The sequence below is a fragment of the Orcinus orca genome, chromosome 14, assembly GCF_937001465.1.
Source record: "Orcinus orca chromosome 14, mOrcOrc1.1, whole genome shotgun sequence".
Lineage (NCBI taxonomy): Eukaryota > Metazoa > Chordata > Mammalia > Artiodactyla > Delphinidae > Orcinus > Orcinus orca.
Window position 1 is genome coordinate 59,539,054 of NC_064572.1, and position 18,228 is coordinate 59,557,281.

General features: G+C 45.8%; 1 protein-coding gene across 1 annotated transcript in view; it reads right to left on the bottom strand.

Moving 5' to 3' along the window:
• The window catches only part of TLL2 (tolloid like 2), a 130,331-nt gene that overhangs the window by 59,600 nt on the left and 52,503 nt on the right, over positions 1-18,228 (bottom strand). Inside the window, exon 3 of the mRNA XM_004268391.3 lies at positions 7,569-7,646. Within this exon, the coding sequence (XP_004268439.1) occupies positions 7,569-7,646 (78 nt within the window). The remainder of the gene's footprint in view (positions 1-7,568; positions 7,647-18,228) is intronic.

The window sequence follows — 18,228 nt, forward strand, 5'->3', positions numbered from 1 at the left end:
CTCTGTGTGGGAATCTCTACACTTTGCCCTCCGCACCCCTGTGGCTGCGCTCTCCTCCGTGGCTCCAGAGCTTCCCCTCTCCGCCACCCGCAGTCTCTGCCCATGAAGGGGCTTCCTAGTGTGTGGAAACCTTTCCTCCTTCACAGCTCCCTCCCACTGGTGCAGGTCCCATTCCTATTCTTTTGTCTCTCTTTTTTCTTTTTTGTTTTGCCCTACCCAGGTACATGGGGAGTTTATTGCCTTTTGGGAGGTCTGAGGTCTTCTGCAGCATTCAGTAGGTGTTCTGCAGGAGTTGTTCCACATGTAGGTGTATTTCTGATGTATTTGTGGGGAGGAAGGTGAACTCCACGTCTTACTCTTCTGCCATCTTGAAGCTCCTCCCCCTCAGATCTATTTTCTATTTCAATAATTCTCTCTTCAGTTGTGTTCAATATACTATTTATCCCATTCCAGTTTCAATAAATACAGTTATCATTACCAAAAGCCCTATTTAGTGGCTTCTAAATTGATCTGTTCTTTTTTTCCCCCACAATAGTTTCAAATTCTCCCATTGGCTCTTTAGTCATTTTATGTATACCTATTTAATCTCACACAGATTCTTCTATTATTTCTGCATCTTGGGGTACTAATTCTCCAAGTTATTGTCTCTGTTGATTATCCTTCATGGATTAACTTTTTGTGTTTCTAATGTTTTTAGTTAAAGTTCATTTTGTGGGGGAGGGTTATTCCTTTCTGCAAGAGTCTCACATGCCCTCAGCAATGAGTGTGACCCTGATTTTCATTTTTTCAGGGCTCTTGGGATTCTATGGGTCCTAGATCAATTTTTATGTTAATTTCTAAGTTTATGGTTTCCATACATAGGAAATGAAATTTGAGAACTTATACCTGTCTCAGGAACAGGCTTTGGGATTCAGTTTCTCATAGAAGATATGTTTTTACCCCCACTTAGAACCTAGGAAAGATAGCAAGATTTCTTGCCCCTTCTTTCAGCCACTGGACAGAGTTTTTCTAGTCTTTTCTTTTCTTTCTTTCTTTGTTTTTTCTTTCTTTCTTCTTTCTTTCTTTCTCTCTCTCTCTCTCTCTTTCTTTCTTTTTTAATGATTAGGAAGCCCTTTGAAGGAGTTCATTTTATGCAAGATCTCAGTCTCCAAGGCCATGGGACCAAGGCCACAAATCCTGAACCTATATAGCTGTTACATGGGCATAAAAAAACCACCAGCCCTCAGTACCCCAAATCCTGGCCCAGTCTCAGTGCCCTCTGCACAGTTTTGCCACCATCTGAAGCTTAGTTTCATGGGTTTATGTTCCCTGTTCTTTTCTGATAATGACAATTTCCCTATCTTTTCTTTGAGCTTAACTCTGTATTTTTAATTTGGAGTAAGAGGAAGGTTATATTTTTTTCCAGTAGTTCTATGTTTGTAAAAGGGGTCCCTGCCAGTTCAGTTGCCAGAACAAGAAAGTTGGCATATAACACATTTTTAAGCCTGAACATAATTGTTTTACTGCTAGAATTTCTAGATCAGAAGTCACACACTTGGAGCTCTTGGGATAAACCCAACCCACAGATGTGTTTTGTTTGGCCTGGATGCTTTTGGCCTACACTTTGGGGTTTTGTTTTGTTTTGTTTAAAAACAAAGTTGGCTTCTCATTTGAGAAGCCAACTTTTAAAAATCAAGGAATTTCACATAAAAATCCAGATTTTCTAGTTTTTCTTTAAAAATGGAAAGATCTGGCAACAGTGGGCCCATCTTCCATCATTTACAACCCATAGCAGTTAAGTAGCACCTGCTCTCTACAGTCAGGGTACACGTTTTCCTGGTTGCTAGAATCTATCTCCCACTCCTCAGGGTCCCATCCAGGCATTTCACCCATTGACATTACCTGCTTGGTCTCTACAGATATTCTAACTTGCTCTCCTAGCCCAGGACTACAAATTGCATCCAGATTTCAAATGTGAGTTGCCCCAGTAGACTGGAAGCTCCATGGGGGCAGGGACTGTGGTTGGCTCATTCACCACTCTATTCACACCCAGCACAGTGTCTGGCTGGTGGTAAGCATTCGGTGCTCTTGGATTTTGAATTAATTAGTTAAAGAATGGATGAGTTATTCTAAAAATAAACAACCCAACAGTCCAAACAATTCTGCGGCAGAAACCTCTCCAAAATGTTGGCAGCCCTGAAGTCCTTAATGTTTAAATCCTGAGAATCCTGTCTTAAGTAATCACAGGCAGTGATGTAGCAAGTGGAAGTTTGTTATTTCCCATACGGTTTTCAACAAGTCTCTTAATTTTCCTCCGCCGCCAACTCTCCTTTGGAGAATGGGCAAAAATATCAATACTTCTCTATCTGAGGGACTAACACTAAGAAATCCAATGTTTCTCAGAGAAGCTGTGCTATATACACATGTGACCCAGTAATGTTAGGGCCTGGTGCAGCCGAGTCAGCATGGGAAAATCTTAAGTGCACCTGGAGAGAGACTGGGGTGTAATTTCCAGAGATGGGTTATTGAATGACAGCTTCCCCCTCGGTCCAGTGAGAAATTTAATTTGCTGAGGACTCAACACAGGAAGCATTTGCCGATTAAAAATATGTCTAAACAGATGTTCTGCTTAGCCTGGAAGAAGGATCTTAATGCAACTGTCATTATTGGATTTTCTTGGATTACTACTATCTGGAATTGGAGTCCAAATAGAAGGATGTAATTATTTATTATGGTCCAAGAGGCCTGCATCTGAAGAGGAGCAAATGCAGAGGAGGACTCCCTTCAGGGGTGTCTGAAGGGATTTAACATGCTGGGGGCGGGGTGGGCTGGGGATGAAGTCCATTTAAATTCTCTGGCTCTGGGAGTGTACCCTATCCTCTCTGAAAATCTGCCACAGCTATTCGATGTTCCGTTTCCAGCTGAAGGCACAGCCGTATTATAAATGGCACAGCCTCCTCAAGCAAGGAACTGCGGATTTTCGATTAGTCAACCAGTCCCTCCTACACTGGAAGTAAACACCCTGACAGTCCAGCCACCTGCATAACCCTCACCCCACGGGTGATGGGCAAATTCGCACCTTGCCTGTGGCGATCTTGAAAGGCTCAGTAAAGGGGGAGACTGTGGATTATTCTGCACGATGGTTCCCAAACCTGGCTGCACATTGGATTCAATCAGGAAGCTTTTAAAAAATTCTGGTGTCTGCCCCCCTGCCCTGAGATTGGGACTCAATTGGCCTAGAGGACTGTCAAGGCATCTGTGCTTTTTCAGGCTTCCCAGGTGATTCGGATGCATAAGGAAGTTTGAGAACCACTGATGTAGCCCAAAGATTAACAGCAAGAGATTCAGGGCCAGGGGGACTTAGGCTCAAGGTAAATGCTGCCATTCACTACCTGTGTGGCTCTAGATGAGCCACTGTCCCCTGAGATCTCCTTCCTGCTGCATGGTGATGTCATGGGCATGGAACCAGGCAATGAACATCAAACGTCTGCTGTGTAAGGGCTCGACGAGAGCTGCAGTTATCACCATCTCATCTGCATTTGGGGACAGGCTAGAAAGAATGCCTAAAGTCAGGTTCAATGGTTACACCCAGATACGCTGACATAAGTGACATTCAGGGGTCAGGTGAGGCTCTGTGCCCAAGTTTGAGGGATCCCTGCTCTCTGGTGCAACCTGATTCCATTATTATTTGCTGCAGCACAGAGCCCTTAGTGACTGCTACAGAAAGTGAAAGGTCCATTCTCTTTTATGAATATGGTCCTGGAAATCAGGCTCTACCAAAACAGTCGCAGCTTCATTTGAGGAACAGTTACACACTCCATTTCATTAATCCCATTATCGGCCCCGAAATGCATGCTGAGCTCTCATCTCCAGGGTAGGAAGGCTCCTCAGACCAGTCTGCCAAGGGGTGCCGAGTGAGCAATTCCCCAAGCCCCCCAGACCTCCCCAAAGCTGGAAGCACAAATCCCTGCCATCAGGGCTGAGGGGAGCAACATAATGCCAGGAAATATACCTGGTCCTGCAGCCAGCCGACCAGGGGCTTCCCTCAGATCCTTTCTCCTGCTTGGGCGGTCCCTTTTTCTGGGGGTGGCGGAAGCGGGGTGGGTTGTGATTAAAGGGGAATCTGAGATTGACACAACTTGCCTTATCTTTAATTCAAACAAAAACAAGAGACACCCAGGCTGGCACCTGACAGTGTCCTGGAGGGACAGATGGGAAGGCTGGGGGAACGAGCTAGAAGGGATGGCCTTCACCTCACCTTGGGGGTCTCCTTCCTCCTCAGGCTCACCCTGGATGCTTAAAGACCTACTTGTCTGCTGCTGTAATACAGAGTGAAGGGACTGGCCTAACCTTGACATTATCCTCTTGAAACACACCAGGATCATTTGAGGGGCTGCAGACTATGGATGTAGCCAGCTGCAGGGGTGTGTGGCATGGGTGGGGCAGTGCTGTCATCATCCTCCTCAAGACACCCAAGAAGATCTCTCGTCGCAGTGTGAGTACCGTGTACAACCCAACCAGAGGCAGAATTGTAACGGGCTGCGGGAGCCTTATTCCTTCCTGTCTTCCTTAATGGTGTTTCTGTGCAGCTGTTAAACAGCTGTGAAATCCCAGTCCAGAGGTGGACGATGCACTCTTCGTGCTGGATAATCTAATTCTTGGAGGTGAAGGTGGAGAGAGAGAAGGGGAAGAGCTACACTCATTGGGTACCTTTTAAGTTCCAGACACATGGCGATGCGCTTTGCATAAATATTGTTTCTAATTCTCTCCAAACCTTAGATGAAGAGCTGGATAACTTATCCAAGGTTGTAACTACTAAGTGGCTTGCTGGGATGCAAACCCAAGTGTGTCTGACTGTTCAAGTTTATTTGGTTGGGTAATATGATGCCCCAAAAAACCAGTAAATATTAATATTAAAAATTCTGACAATAGCTATTGCTGGTGAGCAGGAAAGATGCAGGGAGGGAAGGCAGTAGATGGTCTCCAAATATGGCCACAGCTCTCATCCCTGTAAGTTCATGCCACTTCTCACATTAAGGGGTGGAATCTATTTTCTTTTCCTTGAAGCTGAGCTGGCCCTTTGGCTTGTTTTGACCAACAGAATGTGGCAGAAGTAGCATTCAGAGTCCATGCCTTAAGTGGACTGGTGGCTTCTGTCTCCTCTCTCTGGCAAGCCAGCCACCATGCTATAAAAAATCCTTAGACAACTAAATGGTGAAGGTCCATGTGGAAAGACAGCATGTGGAGGCACAGTGAGGCACCAAACATGTGACTAAAGCTTTTTTTGGCCCTCTCGGCCCAGCCCAGCTGCTAGATGAATGTAATCAAGTGAGTGACCCCAGCTGACGTCAGCCAAAGAACCACCCCCGAAAGCCCAGTCAATGCACAGAATCATGAGAGATAACAAATCACAGTTTGAAGTCACTAAGTTTGGGGGTGGTTTTCACGCCATAATAAATCACTTAAATCGTGAAGGAAAAATTAGGTGTGGCATCTACATCACTGAAGGGTAATGGCAAATCCTTCTGGTTTCATCCTCACACCCTGTGTCCATTTTCACCACTAAGTGCTGGTCATCTGCGGCCAAAATGAAGTGACACGGATTTTACCAGGTCACTGGGAGCCTGAAAACGCCTAAGTCAAAATACCTTTGAGAAAGCAAAGCAGAAAAATACAGATTTTAAAGGGGCCCTGCGCACGGTCCCAGCAATACTTGGTGTGACTTAAAATCAGCACGTTTGTCAAATGGTGGTGGTGGGGATTGTGAGCGGAAGAGTCTGCCTCTCTCTAAAGGAGATCAGACTGCTAAGAGGGGATCAGCAAGCCAACAGGAAAATGGGCCAAGGACAGGAAGAAGCGAGTCACAGAAGTGCACCCCCAAATCACTGACAAAGGTAGGAAAAGACGCTGAAAGTCACCAGCAGTCAGAGAAATACAAATTAACTAATAATAAGCTATGGTTTCCATTATTAAAAACACTGATAATACCTAGTGCCAGGGAGGACATGGTGAAAGGAGCACACTTACACCTTTTGAAATGCATTTTAGCAACATCTATTTAAAACATACTAAGTGTGTAAGGATCTATATTCAGGTATTTTACTGCAACATTGTTTATGATGGCAAAAACTTGAAGTTACTATTAACTGATAAAAGAAGGATTGAATAAATTATGGCCCATTCATACCAGGAATATTTCGCAACTATTCAAAAGAATAAATTGAAGTTATACAAGTGTCTTGGAGGGGTTTTCCATGAGCTACTGATGAGTGAGAAAAGCATAATGCATAAAAAACACGTATCAAATATGACCCCTTTTTAAAAAAAAGGACAAAACATATCTGTATATATGTTTATGTGTTTATATGTATGTTTATGTATGCATATGTATACATCTCTGCATCAGTGTATATGTGAACATATGTGCATGGAGAAAAATATGAAAGGGTGAAAACAAAGTTATTAGCATGCATTACCTGGGGAAGAGTAGAGGGGTAACATGTGGAAAAAAGAAGTGAAGGAGGTAGCCAAATTAAAGGGAAAAGAAAAAAAAACAACACTAAGAAAAGTATATGATGATATCATCACATTTGTACATTACTGTGAAGTTATATATATAGTGTGTGTAAAATATAAAATAACATTAAAGAAAGAACATAAAATGAAGTGAATAATGGTTTGTACTTCACCTCTACAGAAACATCCCTGAAACACAGGATTCTGGCATTTTAAAAATGATTCATTTTGCTCTGCGTTAATTTTATGTATCAATAGAAGGAATGCCCTTGTCGGCAACAAGCCCTGATTCCTGCAGGATGCAGGCTGGACAGAAGCCCAGCAGCCCTTCTCCTCCAGCACAGCTTCTGAACAGGAAAACCTTCTCCAAAACCAAGATGCTTCCAGTGAGGTGCCTCCCATAATCTCCACTAGAATCTCTGAGAGCGCATGCGCGTCTGGGCGCTGGTGTGCAGACAGGCAGAGGTGGTACCTCCAGGCAGGCCCCTGCCACAGACAGCCCCCCCGCAACTGTCCACGGGGTCTCTAGTCTACACCTGCCTCCCAGTCCCCACCCCAGCTTTAGCTCCCTTTCTTGCTTCCCAGGCCCACTCATTCTGTCAGACCCCTGGTTCCCAAAGCCCCGTCATCCCTCCTCTCCGTCCTCCGGGCCTTCAGCTCGCCAGCCAAGGGCTACAGAGAAAAGTCACGCCCAGACTGCAGAGTCTAACTGGAGGCCATCCAGTCCCCGAGCAACCAAATACCACCCTTATACCTTTCTCTGGCAGACGGCCCACCCCACTCAACAAAAGGCCTCACTGCCCCCTCATTCACAGACTTCACTGCTTCTAGTTCACTAAGATTGAAGTAAAAGGTACAATAAGAGGTTCCCAAAGCCAGGATCAGGGATGGGGGAGGGAAATGGGTGCGACTGGAACTAGATAGTGGTGATGGTGGTACGACATTGTATATGTACTTAATGCCCCGAAATGGTACACATTAAAATGGTTAAAATGGTAAATTCTAGGTTATGTGAAATTTACAACAACTGAAAAACAAAGAGTACCCCAAGGCCTGGTGGGGCCTCACATTACCCTCTCTAGCTTCCTCACTGCTGGTATTCGTGGCTGTAGCATTCGACCAGCTCTCAGATGGCTGCTCTCCAAGCCCACCTAAAGGAACAAAGAAGAAAAGAAACGTGAGGACGCACCAGCCTTCTTTGCACCAGCACTGTGAGATGAGGGAACAAACCTGGTCACCTGGGGGATGCTCAGAATCACCAGTGGGTCAGTAAAGATCTGTTAACAAAGGATGACTGGGCCCCTACTCGATGCTCAGGCCAAAAAGAACTTGCTTTCTTATAACCATGAACATAGTTCAGAAATTATAAATGTAGCCTCCTCGATCAGTTCAAGGGCACTTGGAGTGAAACATATAAAGTTAACAGGCGAATCCCAAAGTCAGCTTCCTAACCCCCAACTCCCTGAGAAAGCCCAACGCAAACTGGACACTCTCAAGTTCTGGAGTCCCCCGCACGGGATGCAGGGAGACGTCACCAGTGCCACTCCTAAATATGTGATGTGACAGTTGCTGCTGCCTTGGCTTATACAGGCATCCTGGTTTCCTCTTTGGGGTGTGAGTCTCCTTTTAGAAATTGCTCTGCTTACTTTATAAATCAGACTCTGCCGACACTGCCTCAGTCAAGGGCAGTGATGCACGTACTCGTTTACTAGTATCATCATCTAGAAACCAGATTCACATCTGTCCCCACCAGGAAGATGGTCTATCACCATCTATTATTAGACCTACTGTGAACCAGGTACAGTCCCGGGCAGCAGGGATTCAGCAGTGAACAGGACAGACAGTGCCTAAGTTCCAAATGGGCAGTTGGACAGTAAATGGTAGGTAAGAAAATAAAGGAATAAGATGATTGCAGGTTCAGAAAATGCTCTGAAGATCAAACGCAGTATGTGGTAACGCGGCCTGGAGCAGCTGCTTAGAAAGCGGTCAGAGAAGGCCCTTTAGGGAGGTGACAGTTGGGTTGAGACTTGGAAGACAAGAAGGAGCCAGCCACACAGAGATCCGGGCCAGCGGGTCCCAGCTGAAGGAGGATCAGGAAAGAATCTGGATTGGGAATGAGCTTGCCATGTGGAGGGGCTGACCGTGGTGGAGAGAGGGAGGCTGGATCCTCAGGGATATTAAGAATATAGTTGGAGGCACAGCAACAGGAGAGGCTGATGGCTTAGATATGAGGGACTGAGGGGGTCCCGAATGATGCCTACATTTGGCAGTTGAGCAGCTGGGTGGGTCGGGACACCAGGGAGCAGATTTGAGGACAAAGCCTGTGTCCAGGAGAGACTATCATACACGTGAAACCACACCAAAGCACCTACAGGACAATCTACTCGTGCAAAATATTTCTTGCATTTGTTTAGAAATCTGCAGCTTACAAAGCAGTTTCCCCATCTCCCCTTTGACCTTGATGAAAACACTCTGTAGCAGAAGTGTAACCCCATTTTACAGAGGAGAAAACTGAGATTCAAAATGATCAGCCCAGGGTTGCCAGCCCGTAAAGGAAGCTGAGGGCTCAGGACAGTCTCCTGGTCAGAAGCCCGATGATATTTCCTGTGCTCCATAGGTCACAGGCTTCCAGAGCTGCTCAAGGAAGGGTCCCAAACATGGAACCCAATGCCCTGGCCCCTGACAACCACGGAAGACAGCCCTGTGGTCCTGCATCCCAACTCCTGACATGCAGACCACCTCTCTCCCTCTGGTGACTGACACTGGCGGTGGACCAGGCGCGCGCAGATATTTTTACATGCCTTCATCCTGCTCGTCCGCTGCCTTTCTGGCCAAGTCAGAATCCACTAACACACTCCCTGCAGCTGCCGGGGCGTTCGCTGCCAGCTCCCAGCCCTCTGGGTATTCTTCCAGTTGCGATATCATTTCCTCTAGGGCTAAAGGTCAGGGGAAATCCTGATGGTATGAAAATCACTGGCCAGCAGAGGAATGTGCCCCGTGCAGACTGAAGGAGAGCCTGAGGCCAAGGCTCCCGGACTAGCTTAGTCTTCACTCCCTGTGTAACTGAGGATGAGACCTTGGGTGTTAGTACTTTTCATCTGTCAAATGGGCTGTTCCAAGTTCCGAATGAGGTAATGGTTTGTTTAGGCATTTGCTCATTCAACAAATGTTCATCCGACACCTGCTGCATGCCAGATGCTGTTTCTGCTGCTCAGGATATGACACTGAACAAACTCTACCCTGACCTCATGGAAATTATATTCTGGTGGAGGGTAGAGGAGAAAATGATAAACAAACAGGTGACTAAATATATAAGTCGGTTGTTGACAAGCGCTATGAAGAAAATAAATAAGGGTGAGGGGAACAGTGAATGCTAGGGGTGAAGGATTGCCATTTCATACAAGGCAGAAAAGCAGAAGCCTGAAGAAAGTGAGGGAGAGGGTCTGCAGATATCTGGGGAAGAGCATTCCAACTGAGGGGACAGCAGGTGCAAAGGCCCTGGGGTGGGAATGTGCTTGACAGTATGGAGGTGGGTATGACTGGAATGGAATGAGCCAGGGAAAGAATAATAGGTGATGAGGTCAGTGAGCAGTGGAGGGTCTGGGGGGGTCAGCTCCTGGGGGACCTTGCAGGCCATTTTCAGGATTTTGGCTTTTATTCTGAGAGATCTAGATGGGAGCCAGAGGACGTGAAAGGGTTTTGTAACTGCACTGGCTCTGAATATGATCCGGGTTATTAGTAGCGAACAGGAGGGGAACACAGGAGCTGGGATTTGAAAGGAGGTTCTGCAAAGCACCAGTCCATCATGGAGGGTTGGAAAGTTTAGACCTGCTTGGCTCCTACAAAAAAAAAAAAAAAAAAGACCTGTAAGGATACCTGAGCACAGCCTGGTTCAAGGTTAGCTGGAAGCTGTGGTTGAGGGAGCGATGGCTGCGAGAGATTGATATTCAGCTTTGCAGCAGGCAGAGGAGGTGGGGGGATGAGGACTTCTGATTCCCTTGGCCCCCTGGCCCTTGGGGTTACAATGGGAGCAAAGCTCTGGAGCTGAGGGGAGACCAGGGGCCCCCTAGCAGATGGAGGTGGGGAAGGAATCAGTGTTTACTGTGTGCCAATTACGGTGCTGACCATGTGCTGGGAACAGTGCTAAACGCAGAGTTTTGTAATTCTAGCCTCATGAAGACTCAGCGACAAAAGAGCCACAAACATCCTCGTCTCACAGATGTGGAAACAAGGTTCCAAGAGGTGAAGTGACTTGCCTGTCCTGAAGGTACAGAGATGGTTAGTAATGGAGAAGCTGAAGGTGGGTCCTGGCGGACCTCCCCAGATCTGTGCTCCTTCCCTCAGCCTCAGACCCAGAAAGAACAGGAGAACAAGTGGGATGTCTTGGGGGGGGGGTGGGTGGTGGTGGCTGTCTATTCCCAAGGGAAAGCCACTGATGAGACTGGGGTCACAGCAATTAAGAACACACATCCCTTCTCTGTCACCCTGACCAGCAAGAGACTGGCAGCTCTCGTCATTTCTCCAAAGGGCAGCAAATCGCATGCTTCTAGTACAGCTGAGCCTGGGATCTACCTGGAGTGAATGTGATTTGGCCACTCCCCTGATGAAAACCCTGCCAGGGTTTCCCACTGCCCTCGGGATGAATTCTACGCCCTAACATGACCCATGAGGCCCACCCCTGTGATATGGCCCTGCTGGCTTCCTCCAGCCGGTACCTCAGGGCTTCCTGCTACTCCCCCACTCCCACTCTGTGCTCAGCCACCTAAGCTCCTCGCGGTCCTCTTGGATTTCCATTCTCCTCTTGTTGACGCGCCTTCCTCTGCCACACCCACCTCTTCATCTGGCCAAATCCTACTGGCTGAAAGGCTCAGCTTGAACACCACTTCCTCTGGGAAGCCCCACTGCTCCTCTTGGGTTAGAAGCCCCCTCCTCTGTGTTACCAGCACCCTGGGCCTTTTCACATCCCCTGCCACAAGTAATTGGGATCTCCTGTCTACTCAGCTGATCCCCTAGTTTAGTTTTTAGCATCCTGAAGAAAGGGACCTTGCCTTGTCCAACAGTAAACACCCAGCACTGTGCCTGGCAATAAATAAAATATGTGATTGATGGATGAATGGATGGATAGATAGATGGATGAGTCAGGTAGACAGTGCTTACAGAGAAAACCCACTCATTTCTAACTCATCATCACTGACGGAAAAGTTTGTCTTTTTCAGCTTATGGAGGGAGGGAAGTAGATATTCTTGGAACAATGGCTTTCAACCTTCGCTACGCTTCGGGATCATCTTGGGAAGCTTTTTAGAAAAGTACTGAGGCCTGCATCCCACCCCCGGAGGTTCTTATTTGATTGGCCTGGGCCTTGGGATTTTAAAAAGCTCCCCAGGTGATTCTAAGGTGCAGCCGAACTTGAGATTCTCTACTTAGAGAACCCTGTAAGAGGTAGCCTCAACTCATGATGTTTTCTTAAAACTAACCTCCTTCCTCCCCAGCTCACCAGGAATGGAAGATGTGGAGCTGAAGACAGACATCAAGTACTAAGAAAAGTCATTTCTCACATCTAAATCAATGGAATGTGTTGCTCCATTTCAGTAAAAGCAAGCAAATAAGACAGGTGTGACTGTGGCTATAACTGCAGCCATAAGCACACAGAACAAGGAAGAGAGAAATATAGTCTGATGCAGACAAAGATTGGGGGCAATGGGGGCAGGGAGTATTCAGGGTGTAGGGATATCTTTTTCCTTGGGTGTAACTGCAAGACAAAAAATATTTGAAAAAATACATATATATGCCCATACTTGATCTTTGGTTAATTACCTCTTCAGTGAGAGGCTATGCAAAGACCCCGTAGATTTCATTAGTCACAGGGGCTTATTCAAACGTCTCCTTTGCATAAGAAACCCAGGCTTACAGCTGGTCTCTGGGAAAGAATGCCCTCCAGGCCTTGAAAAGAGAGCTCCAGGCCTGTTCATGCAGAGGTCAGCAGCCCGTGATGCATGGGGCCAGGCTGAAATGTTTCTATCCAGCATTTGCAATTCAATCCCACAGTTTCCTTTATGGAACAATTCACTAAATTCAGAGTTGTTCTTTTTTCTAATTCACCATATAATTCACCTCCCAAGTTCAATTAAGAAGCAATCTGTTAGCAACTTTGGGAGCAAGCTGCTTTTCTTTGGGAAAGCCCAATTTTCTTCCGCTCCCAACAAAAAGTGGCTTAATTATATGCATCATATGAGACATTGATGTACACACAACGCCCCTCTACATAATTAATGAAATATTAACTATATACACCCAAAGACATCTAGGTAGAAAGGGATGGGCTTTTCCAAAGCCCGAAAAGACAGCCTTGGATCAATACTGTTCATTTGAATATATGATTATTCATAGTGACTATGAATTAATATTCATGAATATAATTAATAAACAAAACCTTATAGTAATTATTCCTTCTGTCTCATTCTTAGAGCCTAACGTTACTTGGCCCTCAGTTTTCTTTTTTTCTTTTAATTTATTTATTTATGTATTTATTTTTAGCTGCATTGGGTCTTTGTTGCCGTGCACGGGCGCTCTCTCATTGCGGTGGCTTCTCTTGTTGCGGAGCACGGGCTCTAGGTGCATGGGCTTCAGTAGTTGTGGCACACAGGCTCAGTAGTTGTGGCTCGCGGGCTCTAGAGCGCAGGCTCGGTAGTTGTCGCGCACGGGCTTATTTGCTCCATGGCATGTGGAATCTTCCTGGACCAGGGCTTGAACCCGTGTTCCCTGCACTGGCAGGTGGATTCTTAACCACTGCGCCACCAGGGAAGCCCCATAACTGCCATTTTTAAATGCTGATTATTTGCAGGTACTCACATATGTTATCCTGTATTTAATCCTCAAACTAATCCTCTGAGGTGGGTATCAGTGCCATTTTACACGCAGTGTAACTGAGGCTTAGAGCACTTAAGATATCACTGTGGACACACAGCCATTGGGTGGAGAGGTTGAGATTCTCTCCAGATCAGTCTAGTGTCAAAGCCTTTAAGATACAACACAAATAACCCTGCCAGGACACCCTCAGCTCTCACATTTACTGACTTTTTAATACCTGTATTTACAGCTCCGTCCCATCAGAGGTAAATCTAGCACAAAACTGCTTTGATTTACTCTAAGAAAAATTAAAAAATAATCTCTAGCACAAGAGCTTAAAAATCACTTTATTGCCAGTCCATTCATTCAATAAATACTGATTGAGTGTCTGCTTTGGGCAGCACTGTGCTGGGTTCCTGAAGGCAGAGACAGGCAGGGTCTATCTTCATGGTGCCTTCATGGTGCTAGTGGAGGGAAGAAAATCAACAATAAACAATGAGATCCTGGGACTTCCCTGGTGGTCCAGTGGTTAGGACTCCACGCTTTCACTGCCATGGGCCCGGATTCGATCCCTGGTTGGGGAAATAGGATCCCGCAAGCCGCATGGTGCGGCCAAATACAAAACAGGACAAAACAAACAAAAAGAGATCATTCTATGGAGGGATTAAGCACTTTCAAGAAACTAAAACAGAGTTTATGAAAGAGCAATGGAGGATGGGAGCCCAGGGAAAGTCTGAGTTGGTGACATTTGAGCTGAGATCTAAATGATGAGACGGGGACACCCATCTAGGGAGAGTATTCTAGCAGAAAACAAAACAAAACAAAACACCAGCAAGTAAAAAAAAGTCCAGCGGGAGGAAAATAAGAGTCCGATAGAGCTAGAACTAAGGCTAATACCTGAGGGGTGCAGGGCCAGTTTGCCTTTGAGTCTTACCCTCACAGTCAACTTGCCATGCCCTTTGGTCATATGTAATACGCACGGCAATCCTGTGAATAAGTAATATCATTCCTCTTCTACAGAAGAGAAGACTGAGGTTCATGGATAAGTTGCCCAAGGTCACCCAGCTGGTAAGAGACTGAATTTGCCTTTCAAGGCAGCCCCTTCTGACTCCAGAATCCATGCTCCTAACCCCTGGCCCTCTACCTCACACCTGTACAGGTGTGGTCTGAACAAGCATCCCAAGCAAGGCCGATGGACAACATATCTGCACACCTCTGTCAGAAAACTACTGGCGAGACACACACAGCAGAGCTTTTCATTATTAATTAGGAAAAAAAAAACAAGGCAAAGCCCCTTTAACAGGTTGATTTAGGAATGAACTAGGCAACCACTGCGGTAATCAGTGTGTAATCCTAAGCAATTCAGTGCCAGGTAAAGTTTATATCTGTGCCAAATTTCAAATGTTACAGAAGGGAAAGAGAAAATGGGTTAAAAGATCACTGCCAGTTTTTGTTAATGAAATGATTCAATATTGGCAAGTGTATAATAAAACGGGAATTCTTATACACTGCTGTTGAAGGAGGAATATACATTGGTAACATGTTATGAGATAATTTAGCAAGATGTATCAAAGTCTTTTAAAACAAGCAATATGATTTTGACCCAATGATATGACTTCGACCCAATAATATGACTTCTAAATATCAGTACTAAGGAATCGATTGACAATGAAAACAAAGGATGTTCATTCTCAACATTTTAAAGACAGACTGTAACAACCACACACCCCCAATAAAGGAATTATGATATAAAGGAACTTAATGTAACATTTTAAACTGTTTTAGAAGAAAGTTTGCTAAACGGGAAAAATGTTCATATTATAAGTCAAAAAACAGGTTAGGAAGTCGTACCCAGTATGATTCCATCTTTTACTTTTTAAAAAGCATATACGAAAAATTATGGAAAATATACTGGAAGGAAATATGCACAATGTCCATTGTGATGATCCCTGATGGGTGATTTTTGGGTGAATGTTACTTTTTTATATACTTTTTGTAATTTCTAAATTTTATTCAACATATTACTTTTATAATCAGGAATTAAAAATAAAGAAGAACTATATTACATCATACACTTTGCCTAAGAACATGTGCTCTGCACTTTGTAGTGTATGTCTGTACACACATACACACACACACACACACACTGTTGCCGGGAAACCCTTTTCCGATGGGAAAGAAACATACTCGTGTTTATGCAGATGGAAAGGTTGTGGTCCAATCTTTTTTTCTACTTTTCTGCTCTCACCATGGAAAGAAAAAATAATGAGTCCACACCTTGGCAAGATGGAAGAAAGGAAAGCTAAGCTCATTGGTGAGAACGGGAAAGGGCTTGTTGGAAACTTCTTTAAGACAGTGTTGGATGGGCTCTTGGGAGATCCAGTGCGCTCTTCCCCAGTCAGTTAACTGGCTCCCACCTGTGTCCTAGCACTGGCTGATGAAGCCTTGGAATTTGCTCCGACCCCAGGCAGAAGCTCATGGGAGGCTTCTTAATCATGCAAATTTGAGCTCTCTCTTTCCAGAGCCTCCAGCCAGATGTCCATCTTGCTTGGTGTTGGACCCTCCACCCATCCTGAATGCCTGTGTCTGCATCTTTCCTAGTCCCTGAATGTTGGTTGAGCTACACCAGACCTTCTGCTTAGGGATGCTCTTAAAGGACTTGCTGCTCACCTGGCTTCAAACCTTCAGTGCTCTCCTGGGCCCTGGACTCTAGGTCTTCTTGCACACTTGGTCCACATCTTTCACACCCAGCCTGGCCTTGGCTTCTTGGCCATTCCCATCATTTATTGCTGTATAACAAATTATCCCTCTAAACAGAGTGGCTTAAAATAACCACCATTTTATGCTTGCTTCTGATTCTGAAGGCCAGGAGTTGGGGCAAGGAACAAACGGGGCTGACTTTTCTCTGCTCCGGGACCTGAGCTGGGTTGACTTGAAATGGCCGAGGGATGGCTGAGATGGCTCATGTGGAGGGCAGCATTCCAAAAGGATGAGCCCCACCGTGCAAGTGTTTGTCAGCTTCTGCTTCCATCATGCTTTCTAATGTCTTACTGGCCAAAGCAAGTCACACAACCAAGCCCAGAGTCACGAGGAATGACTATGCCAGGTGAGGTCTGTCAGGGACCACGAATGGAACAGCCTACCCCCTGTTTGAGCTCTAGAGACTTAAAGTTCTAGCAAGTCAGGTGGTTTGCAAGATGGACCTAGAGTGCCAGCTCTGGAGTCAGACTGTCCAAGGTTAAACCTTTACTATGTCACGTACTAGCTGTGTGATCTTAAGTCACTTAACCTCTCTATGTTTCAGTCTCCTCATCCATAAAATAAGGATGAGAGTATTCACCTCTTAGGGGTGTTATGAAGATTAAGAGAGATGATACATTCAAGACATAGAAAAATGCCTGGCTCACAGTCAGCACTCATTGAGTTAGCTATTATTACTATTGGCTCTAAAACTGTTCTGAAGGCTGAAAGAGCAGAATGGGTTGAAACAATAAGCCACAGAGACAAGACATTTTATACCAGAAACACCACAAGTGAAGTAAAAAGTTAAGTTCTCCTTAAAGTGCACTGAACAAAACCAAGTTTAGGCTGAGGATCCATTAATACTCATTGGCAGGCAGTGACAATAAGACATCCACTGTACCCAAGCATGTTATTTTTTTAAAACTTGCTCCATAACAATTTGAGACATCAAATAACTAAAAAATTAACCAAAGATATATGTTAAGAAAAGACTCAGGTGAGGCTGTGTGTAGTCATCCTGTTATCCCTGGGAGAGTGGAGTGGCTTGGCCAAGATAGTTAAGAGTCATTCACTGAGTAGTGGGTCCCAAATTACAGGCTAGAGCTTTGCTGAGAGACCCAATAATGTTTACTGGGTCTTGTGTGCCAAGGACTGTGCTTGCTGCCTTACGTGTATTTTCTCATTTAATTCTCAGCACAGTCCTGTGAGGTAGGGACTATTACTGGCTTTACTTACAAAAGAAAGAACTGAGGCTTAGAAAACTTTAAATAACTCACCCACAGTCACACAGCTAGTAAGAAGCAAAACCCAGATATAATCCCAGGCCCATCTGATTCTACTGATGGTCTTTATAATACAGGGCTAGGGATTCCAACCTTAATAATTGACAGTAAATGTCCCAATATATAAGGCTGGGAAAATCCCAGCTCCTCATTCTCTAGAGTAAGTTAGGTCAGTGGTCCCCAATCTTTTTGGCACCAGGGACCGGTTTCATGGAAGACAATTTTTCCACGGAATGGGGGGTGCAGATGGCTCACGTAGCAACGCGAGCGATGGGGGGCAGATGAAGCTTTACTCGCTGGCCCGCCGCTCACCTCCGGCTGTGTGGCCCGGTTCCAAACAGGCTGCGGACCGGTAGCAGGCCACGGCCCCAAGGGTTGGGGACCCCTGAGCTAGATGATAAAGGGTCATGTTCCCAGGGAGATCTCTCTACATCTCAGGCATGGTTCTGAAGGCTCAGTGACCCGTGTTTGTATTCCGAGGTGGGAAGTGCACAGGAGGCTGGAGCAAGACCCCCAAGGAAGAGGAGGAGAAGACAGATGATGAATGGGAACCTGAGCTCCCAGGGAGGTTGTCCTGCAAACCACTCTCCACTCCCTGGCGGCTGCCCCGGCCACACTGACAGTCAGAGCTCTCCAGCCCCAAATCAGGGATCATGCCAGATGTCCTTGAAGACTGAGCAGGTTGTTCCTCAGGAATAGGAAGTGGTCCCCTCCAGGCACAAAAGAGGGCCCCTTCACTTTCGGCTGAACTCAGGACCACTGGATTCCCTCAGAGCCATCTAAGGTATCCACCTCTAGCCAGGGCTCACCACCTGCCTTGAATCAAGCCAGTTCCACAATGTGCTATGAATCAGACACCGCC